Source organism: Helianthus annuus, chromosome 14 (genome assembly GCF_002127325.2).
Source record: "Helianthus annuus cultivar XRQ/B chromosome 14, HanXRQr2.0-SUNRISE, whole genome shotgun sequence".
Lineage (NCBI taxonomy): Eukaryota > Viridiplantae > Streptophyta > Magnoliopsida > Asterales > Asteraceae > Helianthus > Helianthus annuus.
The window spans coordinates 48985645-48997868 of record NC_035446.2 but is presented as its reverse complement, the minus strand read 5'-3'; the positions used below and the strand labels follow the sequence as shown (position 1 = coordinate 48997868).

General features: G+C 38.0%; 1 protein-coding gene and 1 non-coding gene across 2 annotated transcripts; both read right to left on the bottom strand.

Annotated features, from left to right (window-relative positions):
* On the bottom strand, positions 1 to 813 carry LOC110906662 (DNA gyrase subunit B, mitochondrial). The gene is made up of 3 exons (XM_022151766.2): positions 692 to 813; positions 502 to 615; positions 1 to 378 (listed from the first exon to the last, which is right to left on the bottom strand). The coding sequence occupies exons 1-3, from the start codon at positions 731 to 733 to the stop codon at positions 226 to 228; spliced, it is 309 nt and encodes a 102-aa protein (XP_022007458.2). The 5' UTR covers positions 734 to 813; the 3' UTR covers positions 1 to 225.
* A 10876-nt stretch (positions 814 to 11689) lies between these two features.
* LOC118486915 lies at positions 11690 to 11796 on the bottom strand. The gene has a single exon (XR_004880082.1). It is a non-coding gene; the product is annotated as a small nucleolar RNA R71 (small nucleolar RNA).
* Positions 11797 to 12224: the final 428 nt, after the last annotated feature.

The window sequence follows — 12224 nt, the reverse complement described above, 5'->3', positions numbered from 1 at the left end:
CTATTATCTTTACACGCAAATACGTAATACAAGCATTAAAACATAATGCCAAACCACAAGGATGAAAATGGCATTTTACTCGATTAAAAAATTAAAGTAATAAATAAGAAAAGTACTTAGGGAATCGGGCCAAAACTTTATAAAGGTCCCTGTACGATCTTGTAATTTATGTGGAAGATCCTTGCATGCTAAAGGTTTAAAGGGCTTTCCACGAGTATAACTTTGTTAGCATTCCTTGCAATCTCGCCAAACGGTAACTTCTAATTTCTGCACACAAGATGAATAAAAGAAAGTAAGTCCAAGTTGATAGAAGATAGGGTTCTGCAATACGGTCTCCACTCCGGACTTTTTTGAGCCTGGATGCAAGTCGATCGGGATCTGCAATATGAATGTGAAATATCATTTTGATAATCATTTTAAAATTCAAAACATTTTACTCGTTTCTCCATTATGCTCACTATATATAGCAACCACTTTTAAGTTATGTATATAAGTTCATACCCCACGTCCATTGTCAGTGATGCACACTGACCCGTCTGCGAGTAAGACAATGTCGACTTTTGAAGCAAAACCAGCTTGGGCTTCATCAACAGCGTTATCCAGTATTTCATAAACCTGATTTTATAGATATAAAACAATAAGCATCATAATAGAAAGAAACTAATGTTTTGAGGTAAAGTGAGAAAGATACCAGATGATGTAGACCACGAAACCCCGTACTTCCAATGTACATTCCAGGTCTTTTCCTCACAGCATCTAAACCTTCTAATATTTGAAATGATAAAGAGATTATATGAAACTATTACATATCATATAGACACGTATACCGTACATGACCTTGGTTTTACAAGCAGACGAAATAAAACTACTTCATGGAGGCACCAACACACTCGGAACTAAAACCATGTTGGTCAACAATGTCCTCACGCCCAAATTTGACCTAAAAAGTAGATATATAATAAAGATCAAACTTCGGTGGAAGTTATCCTCTAACCGTGTTCACCCAAACAAAAGAACTCAACCCAAAAAACTGAGTTAGAATAGTTCCTAAATCGGGAAAAATAAGCGAATTATGAATACCAAAAGAAATTAAATTGAATAGAAATGGGAAAAAAAGATTCACGTTGATACCTAGGTGAAGTCGAAGAGTGGTCGGTGTGATCATGATCATCTTTCTTGGGGAGATTAGAGCAAAATGGATGAATAATCTGAAGGATCGATATGTGTCTTATCTACCAGCAACAGATCAATAAAAAAATCAGGGATCTCTAATAAATCCCTACACACGATGGCGAGTCATTAAAAAACCCTAAAACTGTTCTAATAAATCAACATTTTCAATTGCATTGTAAATTCAAATACCATGATCACACACTTACTGCAAGGTATTAAAAAACATACTGTATTCGTTCGAGAAGAATTAGGGGTTGAACTCAAGCTTGGTGATGAAAAACTACTCTGTCACTGAGGTTGTTATGGTGGTGGCTACGCCGTCGTAGACCGGGCGTCGGAACCACCGGTTGGATCCCTCATATTCTCTGTTTCTTCATCTCTATCACTCCAACTCTCTCTTAACTGTGTTTCATTTAACGATAGATAGAAGAGAAAGGCAGGGGAATTACAAGGGAATAGAAAGGAAAATATGTGATTATATTCGTGTTCCCGAGTTTAATGAAATGAAAAGGAAATGAAAGGAAATTTAACATTTTATGTGTTCCCGAGTTGGGAGGAAAAGAAAAGAAAGTTATAATTTTAGTATTTTTAAATGAATTAGAGGATAATTTAGGAAATTTAAAAAAGTCTGAGATTCATAATAATCTTTTCTCACCAAATCTCTCCAAATTGGGAGGATGAATATTTGCATCAATCATCCCCTTGTTTCCTTTCTTTTCTCACCACTTCCCTTCCTAAAAAAAACTCTGGAACACATTTTTTACTCTCTTCCTTTTAATTCATTTATCTTCCCTTGTTAAATGAAACTCGGGAACATAGTGTTAGTCTCTAATCTGTATAGGTATTATAAAGCAGAGGGGGCGATGGAAACCGCCGGAAGGCGAGACGTTTCATTTGCAATTGAAGACTGAAGACACAAGGCACGTGATAGGGTTTTTATGAGGAAAAGAGGGAGGTCGGTGTGTTAGAGCATGTTTGGCTAAGCTTTTCCAACCAACTTATCGACTTAATCAAAAAGCCAATAAGGAGTTTTAGTGTTTCGCAAATGCAAAAGTCCTTTTCAAAATGACTTTTTAAGAAGGAGAAAAAGTCATCAAAAAGTCATTTTTGAAAAGTTAGAATGTTGTGACTTTTTGAACTAACTTATTGACTTATTAGCTTTTAGTCATTTTACATTAATAAGCTAAACCAAACGCTTTTTAAAAAATAACTTATCGACTTATTGGTTTTTCCCACCCCATAAGCTAATTCAAACACTTTTTTAAAAAACCCCGTTTCAAAAATTCATAAATCAATAAGTCCTTTTCCCAAAAGTCCTTTTTAACTTAAATAAGCTTAGCCAAACATGCCCTTAGAGGGGCAGGATTGGTAGAAAATAGCAAAAAGTTAGCATTTTAACTTGACTTTTTGTATGCCATCTTAAAATTTTGTTGGAAATTACCATTATATCTATGGGAGATGATTTATATTGTATTATAGATTAAACATTATACAATCAACTATCTCTTATTAAGAGTCAAGTTATTCTACAAATGCTTCTAATCGTAAGAAGTGTAAGAAGGATTTATAGAGTGACAAGTGTTCAATAACCTAAAATTAAACCCACTACATCACCACCCAAAACCTAAACACCCACCCCCACCCCCACCCCACCCCACCACCACCCAAAAACCTAAACCCCCCACCCCCCACCACCCAAAAACCTAAACCTCCCCCCCCCCCCGCCAAAAACCTAAACACCCACCCCACCCCACCACCACCCAAAAACCTAAACCCCCCACCACCCAAAAACCTAAACCCCCCACCCCCCACCACCCAAAAACCTAAACCTCCACCCCCCAAAAACCTAACCCCCCCCACCCCCCACGGCAAAGAAAAACAAAAAAAAAACTATACCTCACCAAAAAAACCCAAAAACCTAACCCCCCACCCCCCAAAAACCTAAAAAAAAACCTAACCCCCCACCCCCCAAAAACCTAAAAAAAACCTAACCCCCCACTCCCCAAAAACCTAAAAAAAATCTAAAAAAAAACTAAACACCCACCCCCACCACCACCCGAAAATCTAAACCCCCATCCCCACCCTCTCGGCAAAAAAAAAATTGGGGGAGGGGAGGTGGGTGATGGGGGAGGGGGTGGGGGTGAGGGTTTAGGTTTTTGGTGGTGGTGGATGTTTAAGTTTTTTTTTTTTTTTTTGTGTAGTGGGTTTTTTTAGGTTATTGGACACTTGTCACTTTATAAATCCTTCTTACACTTCTTACAATTAGGATCCTTTGTATTTAATCCTAATCCCTCTTATTAATATTATATGTTTATCTGTTACAGCATTGAGTCGATTTGTAAATTTAGAGGATCCACAATTTCACATTAAATCTCTTATCTTTATCTTTATATTTACAATTTAAGTAAGAATACATTTATTCAAAATGTTTTTAAAAAGTATAATCATTCAATTTGGAATAGCTAGCTAGCCCCCTATATATAATGGTAATAATGTATGTAAATTGGAGGTGGGTGTTGCATGTTTTGGGAGGGGAGGGTTATGGTTACAATAAATAAATAAACCTTGATGAATGGATCTGTTGAATCATCAAGAACTTGAATGACAATACGATCAGAAGGCCAAGAAAGACCATATGCTGCTCTAATGGAAAGCTTGTAAACCTGTAAAAAAGAAAAAAAACGAAGAAGATATGATAGGATACGATACGATATGATACGATAGAAAAGGAGGAATCTATTATCTATTATATATAATAAATGAAAGTAATTTAGGCCACGTGTCACTTGATTAGGTATCCTCAATCCCATTTTCCTGCCCAACAGTGTTCCGTCCGTTTATCTCACTCCTAAAAACCCTAATCTTCTAATTCTTCTTCCGTACTCTTCTATTCTCCCTTATCTAGCGACTCAAGAAGACTAGATGCGATTCCTCTTTAGATCTGCGATTCCTCTTCTTCAGATCTATGATTCCTCTTTATAAAAAAAAACCCTAAATCATTCTGTTGCCTCATTTTCTCCTTCAGGCTTTCTCTTTTCTCCAAACCGTAAAGATCCTTTCCTTCATCCAGTTCTTCCATCATCGATTCTTCTTTCTCACATTTATTCTCCATAAACCCTAAACTCACCAGAATTCTTTTTGCCCTTCATCTTGAAAGAAGGAGAGAAGATTCGAGAGATAGATCGAGAGATGGGGCGCCGGTTAAGGGTTCTACGGTTTTTCTCTTACAAGATTCTTTCATCTTCTTCGTCGACAAGTTTCTTCCATTTGAGGTTTGATTTGTATGTTTATATATCTGTGTTGATTTCTTCTTATTTTCATACAAAGTTTCTAATTAAACCCTAATTTCTACTCCTAATCTCATCATATGGTTCCAAGGTTGTTGTTATCGAAGGTCATCAAAGTTCAGATCCGCTTACCTGCGGCTAGATTTCCGCCATGAACCGGTATGTTTGAATATGTTCAGAAACTAAGAGTTTTTTTCTTAACGGTGATGATATGAGTACAACATCTGTTGATTATTGATCTGTGAATATGTTCACCGATTATTCTTCTTGAAATTAGGATTTCATTTGCCTGAGATTTGAATCTTCCGATTGTTGAAGCCTTTGAAGCTGATCCTTTTAAATTTCTATTTCCCGAGGTATGATCTGTTTGTAATAGCAGTGGTTCAGCATCTACAGTGGATTCAACATCTATAGTGGATTCAACATCAGGTGTTTGGTTAATTTTTGGTCAGGTTTCCTGTTCAGTTTTGATGTTCACTTATCTAATTTTCATTTTATTTTTAGGCTTCTATATGATTATGAGGTTGATTGATTGGTCACTTGCTATTGTTGTTTGATGTCGTTTGCTATTGTTGTCAAGTAAGGTAAAAATTGCCATTCTAATTACCTGAATATTGCGTATGATATCCTTTTAATTTTAATCGACCAACAAGTTTTTTGGTTTGTTTCTTTGTTCTTTGTTTATTTGTTAGATGTACACATTCTACGGAATGTAGTTAAGAGCCGCACATAAATCAGATAATTGTTATTCTTTTGCTAATTGTTAATACACTTTGTAGTCAGTTCTTCTTCTTCTTCGTTATTTCATATAATATAATGATTTGTTATACAACTACCTGATTTCATATTTCATTATGATTTGTATGCTTTTAGGGTTTGATTTTATATTAGTTATTACATTAATGGTGAGTACTCAAGAATATTGGATGGTTTAATTAGTTTTATTTTGGGTATTTTTGGATGATTTCATCAATTTCTTTAGATAGTTCATGATTGAAGATGCAGTTGAAGCTATCATTTGAGTGAAATGAATGTTGATTTATCAGAAGATGCAGTTGAAGGTATCTTAAATAAGGTAATAATGGCATTACATCCCTGTTGAAAATAGAATTGCTAAATTTAGGGAAAGTGAGGTTGAAAGATGATAACCCAACAGTGGAGATCTCATTCTACAGCTTCGATAAATTGAGCGACATTCTGTAACACCCCAAAAATATAAAACTTTATATTACAATTATAAAGTTTAAATAAATGAGAATTTATCAACTAGGAATTTATAACCTAGTTAACTAACAAGCCTAAAAATAACTTACAATGGGGTTAAAACAACAAAACGTTATGTTAAATAAATTGAGGGGCCAATACTGTCAAAAACTGAACTTAAATTACAAAAATAGTAAAAACAAAATCAAACCCCTCATTTGAGAGGTCTGATCGATCAGAACAACCACAGGGCGACACCCCCCCTCTCAAACCCTAATTCACAAGAAAAACCACAAATTGAAGGCCTAAATCAACTAGAAATCGAAATCTGAGCATAGAATCGTGATCACCTCGTCAAAGGGATCATAAGGTATGTCAAATTAGGTCATTTTGATTCAACCCAAATTCTTGCATATGATTGAAATTTGAATGTTGAGCTTAATTAGGTGATTATAAACATGAAATTGGGAGTGATATGGGGTTTGGGGACAAACCCTAGATGACTTCTTGTCAAATCTTTGCATGATGGTTGTATGGATCGAAATCACCATAGTGGGTGATTAATATGTTAGTAGAACTTGATAAACACTAGGATTAAGATTCTTGTCTAGTGTAAATTGAAATTTTGAGATAATCCCTAGAATTATTGATGTTAAAAATATGTGTATGTTGTCAAATTGAAGTTAATTTGGATGATAATTTCAAGTCATGAAATTGGTTTAGATCATGTAGAAATTTGACCCGCTAGGTGTTTGATGAAACGCCTAAATTAGGGTCAAAATGTTAAAGGTTTGGTAAAACGCAGATTTGAATATGTTAAGAAAATGATGCGTTAAAACCATGGATGTAAAACAAGGCTTCCAAGGCAGAGTACTCCCCGAGTAGTCGCTCCAAGGTAGGTTGCCGAGGCGACTTTCTCTAACTCTGCCTAATTACTTGGAATCGATCAAACGTGGTCAAACTCGGCCAAAATCGGATCTAGTAGGTCAATTCGGGCCGAGTTTGACTTAAAAAATAATAAAACATAATTTATATGACTATCATATTAATTAATGAATATCATTTTCATGTATTTTGTTTTAAATATTAGTAAATTTATGTTATTAGACATATATTTAATTTCTGAAAACTAATTTCTTTATAATTTAGCATGTCCAAGTACTCCCCGAGTACTCTCCGCCTATACCGTGTACTCTCAACTCCCCGGTCGACCGACTAGGGAGCGCCTAGCGACTTTTGCAACCATGGTTAAAACTTTAGAAAGAGTTCTAAACTTGTTATGAATTGAACTCTTTAGGCAAGGAATCCGGAACGTCGAGCGGACACGCCGGAGGGGATACACGTGGAAAAGGAGTGCTCTAAAGGTACGTGACTTTAGTCTCGTTAAATTGTGCATATTTGTTTGAGTTTAATGTTTAGATAGAATCGAAGCGTGAAGAATGCGTTTGATGCGTTCTAAAGTGGCGTAGTTCACTCGAACATCAAACGGGTCAATATAAAGACTTGGGATTGGGTTTGACTTGTTAATAAAGTGATGGTTTCACTAGATAGTCAAACGGGTTGAATGGATGTTATAAGAGGAATCACGACAATAGTGACCATGATTGTTACTTGAACTAATATAGTTAAATTGATAAAGAACCGTTTGGTAGGCATCACATTGGAGGATTTCCATAAGATAAGCCAACGGGTCGAATAATGGTGTAAATTGTAGCGTTGGTGTCTAATTACTTAGCAAAAGCGACATCAAGCACAAGAGCATTAAGCCATGGAATTGGTAAGGGAATGCGAGTGGTGTTAAGCCCCGGATGTTGGGTGAAAACGCCTCAAAGTTGCTATTGTACGGTAGCAAAGTTGTGTAAATATAGTGGGTCGAATATCTAAATAGAGCTTTTAGTGACTAAGTCCGTAAACCAAATTTTCGGGATAAATTATGGTAGACACGTCGGTAATTTAAATACGGTCGTGTAGGAAAAAGAATCACTAAAAACGGACTTACGGATCATAAGTTATGGCGATTTTAAGTTAGGATTGAATATACTTGGAGCTGGAAATGTACAGCACCAGCAAAGCAGACATTCTGTGAAAAACAGGGCTAGGCGTGACGCCTAGGCCCTTGGCGTCACGCGACGCCCCCTGATCTGAGAGAATTTTATTTTCTTGATTGTTTGACCCTTGGAACTTGTTTATACCCATTGTAGCTTCATCAAAACTAACATTTGTTGTGGTTTTGATCTTAGGTGATGTTGGAACTAACCGGAAGATGATCGAGCTAGTTTTTGAAGAACCGAACACTATTTACAAGCTTCCACAATGTTCTAAACTTTAATAGATTATGATTTTGGATTGTAAACAAATTGTTAAATAACTTTTGGGATGTTTTAACTTAGTCGTTAGTCGACTAAGGTTTTTGCTACTAATGAACTATATTTATGGAAATCAATGTTAACTAGGTATCTTTTATTTAAAATGGTATGAATTATTATTAAATTCAAGTAAATTAGACGGGTGTTACAAGTTGGTAATCAGAGCTTCAGGTTGTCAACAAAGTGTTCGGTTCAAGCTCGATCGATCGTCCGGTAAGAATTAACTTATTATGTTAACAAATTATGTCTTATGTAAGAATGAGAAAGGAATTGAAGTGCATGGGAAGAGCGTGTTAACACACTCAAACCCAGAAAGTGCACCAAATGTGAATGGTTAAAGCAAGTTGAGAACTTGGCTAAACCGAAACAAAAGAAGCAATGTTATAAATGAAACGTTTAACGTTTAAATGTAAACATTTCAGTTTTAAAGATGACGGATAAGGGAAATGACGAAGCGGTGCCAAGAGTCACCGAGCAAATGAGAGAAGTGATTGCCGAGGAAGTAGGAAAGGTAATCGAAAATAGCTTATCCGGTTTTATTGATAAGATTCAGAATACGGTACTATCAGTTGTGGGGAGAATCAAGAAATTGGAAGATGATGCTAATGTAGCCAAGGAAAAAGCTGTAGAGCGCAAGGGTTGCTCGTACAAAGAGTTTATGGCATGTAAACCGCCACTCTATCACGGAGAGGTGGATCCGATAGTGTGCCAAAGATGGTTGAGTGATATTGAAGGGGTGTTCGAGAGAACCCACTGTGATACAAGTGACTTCGTAGCTTATGGCACGGGTCAGCTGAGAGGTCAAGCAAAAGACTGGTGGGATAATAAGAAAAAGGAAATCGGAAGTGAAGCGGCGAAAGAAATGACATGGGAGGAGTTTAAGGTACCATTCCTTAAACATCATAGTCCTAAAGCGGTTATCAATCGAATCAAAGAGGAGTTTATTCAGCTTAGACAGAAAGGCGAATCTATTGATAAGATCACGGGGATCTTTCTTGATAAACTGAGGTTTTGCGATGAATTGGTGACCTCCGAAGAACAGAAGGTGTATTATTATTATTATAATATGCTAAGTGATGTGTGTAAAATGCAACATATAAAACACATCAATTAAGGCATAAAACTAACCCTTTTTAAGTACTAATGTTGGAAAAAGAGTGTTTTTGTCTTCCTTTTGTATTTTCAGGATGAAATGAGCTCAAAATCACAAATGAAGCAAAAAGACCACTAATTCTACCATAAATACAAGAAAAGGAACAAAAGTAGACTGCCCGGACCCTCAACGGCACCTCCCAAAGCAAAAAGGAAGAAACAGAGTCTGAACACGCCCCGTGTCCAGCGAACACGGGGGCGTGCCCAGGAAGCAGCAGAAAAGACAAACCAGTAGAAGCTTCCATTGCCCACCACGGGGCCGTGTCCAGCGAGCACGGGGGCGTGGTGAAAGTACAGCAGGCGCATTAATTGTAATTCGCAATTACAATTAATGAGGAGAGAGAGTGTCAGGCGGGCACGGGGCCGTGTCCAGCGGACACGGGGCCGTGTCCAGCCTTCTGTTCAGCCTATAAATAGAGGAGCTTGGCTTCATTCTCTCTCATCCCTTGGCACACCACCTCTCTCACACCTCATCCACCACCCACCACCACCATAACACCATCATCCACCACCATCATCCATTGTCCATCGTAGAGTGTGTGAGTCGTCTCGGGATCCAAGATTGATCGTAAGAGTTCTTGACAATCAAGGCCATGTTTGCCTAAGTCTCTTACATCACTTGGTGAAGACAAGTGTTTAGTATAATACTTTTTATTTTTAATCTTTTGCACTTTTTATTTGGTTTTGTATTAATGACTTTAATAACTAGTTACTTATGTTGAAGGTGATCTTTCCTTATCGTTTGTCCGTGGTGTCTTGGCGTTATTTTACTGTCTATATAAAATAAAAGATTTTCACCATTCATATCTCCACGGTCTATATGGAGGTATGTTGGCTACCTGGTCGGGGGTTAAGGGAACGGTTTGGTAAGGGTATTGCCCTTGTTCAGCGTTTAGAGGTCCTGCTTGGGACCTGGGTCAAATTTAGTAGGATCTCCTTCAATGCCCATAGGTATTGGATGGCGGGGATCCAAACTCTTTGACCCCCTCATAAGTTAACTACTATTAATACTATAACCCGGCTATTTAGGACTGTATCCCTGCTGACTCAGACTACTTAGCCGAGGGTAACGTCACCGCCAAAAGCGGGGCCTACCATAATTTGCATTAATAACTTAATTCATTATCTTTCAATAATCCGACCCTTTAGGATTGTATCCTTGCTGACTCAAACTACTGGGTTGAGGGTAACGTCGCCTTCAAAAGAGGGGCCTACTACAATAACTAAGATAATCTCTTAAACAAGTGCAAAAGTGCGAAAATAATCAAAGGTTATACTAATACACGTGTCGGAACCAAGTGATTCATCTTGTCTATCTGTTTTTATTTTATTTTTATTTTCAGCATTTAGTTAGTTTTTATTTTTCTTAGTTTAAAACATTTTTCTAACTTTTTGATTTGATTAGACGTTGAGGATAAACCGGTATTAAAAGCTCTTGTGTCCTTGGACGACCTCGGTATCTTACCAACACTATACTACGTCCACGATGGGTGCACTTGCCCATATGTGTGTTTAGTGTTAGTGAATATCGTGTTTTATAAATTTAAAACTTGGCTAAAAGTGTAAAAAGGGCTTAAATACTCATCAAAATAATATTACACTACACACGCATCAAGTTTTTGGCGCCGTTGCCGGGGACACAAGGATTTTAAGAAAGTTAGGAATCAACGGCCTAATCATATTTTTATTTTTCTTTAATTTTTTAGGATTTTTTCTTAGATTTTTAGCTTCTGCAGAGCTCAGCACGGGGCCGTGCCTGGTCGGACACGGGCCGTGCTCAGCAAAGTTACTGGCAGTTTTTGCTTTTCAAGATTACAGAAGGCTGACCACGGGGCCGTGCCGGTGCAACACGGGGCCGTGTCCAACCTCCAGTAACTGGGATCTGGAAAACAATCACTGTATTTCCGACCACGGGGCCGTGTTCGCTCAACACGGGGCCGTGGTGAACCTTCTGACCGACATTCTTTTTTGTTTTTATTGCAGGACTTGGAACCCGACACCATCCTCACATAGTGTATGAGCTCCAGTTCTAATAAAGACATAAGAGAACCGCTAGAAGAACCCGAACGCTTTCTCAGAAAAAGGTTAAAAGCCAAAAACCAAGAGAAGGTTTCGGGTGATCCACCCCCAATGGCGGACCAACGTACCCTTATGGATTATCTACGGCCCACCGTAGGTAATCTAGGCGCCGCTATCAATGCTCCGAATGTCGAAGCCAATAACTTCGAGCTCCGACCGCATTTGATACAAATGCTCCAAAACTCCGCAACCTTCCACGGGCTTGCGGACGAGGATCCTCATCTACATATAACTAATTTCTTAGAAATATGTGATACTTTTCGGATCAATGGAGCATCAAACGACGCCATACGCCTCCGTATGTTTCCGTTCTCACTAAAAGACCGAGCGAAAGCTTGGCTCAACACCCTCCCAGCTGGATCGGTAAACACCTGGGATGAACTAGCCCAAAAGTTTCTATATAAGTATTTCCCTCCTTCTAAAACTGCTAAATTAATGGCTGAAATTAATACATACTCACAAGAGGACGGGGAATCCTTATATGAAACATGGGAAAGGTTCAAGGAGCTACTACGCAAGTGTCCCCATCATGGCCTCGCAATATGGCAACAAGTATCCACTTTCTACAATGGATTGTTGCCACACACAAGGCAGACACTTGATTCTAGCTCCGGGGGACTTTTAGGTAATCGACGCCCACACGAAATATATAATCAAATTGAGGAAATTGCTCAAACCAATTTTCAATGGCACACTCCCCGGGGAAATAAGTCTATCGCCCCGGGCGCCCATAAGGTCGACGAAAGCACCTCTTTACAAGCCTAAATCGAGGCCCTTTCTTCAAAAATTAAAAAACTAGAAATGACAAAAACAGTCTCGGTTATGGCTTGTGAAGGGTGTGGTGGGTCACATGAAAATTGGAGTTGCATGAAAGAAACGGACGATCAACAAGAAATGGTAAACTACATTGATAATAGACCTAGGCCGTCGGGTCCTCCAACGGGAACTTACAACCAAGGATGGC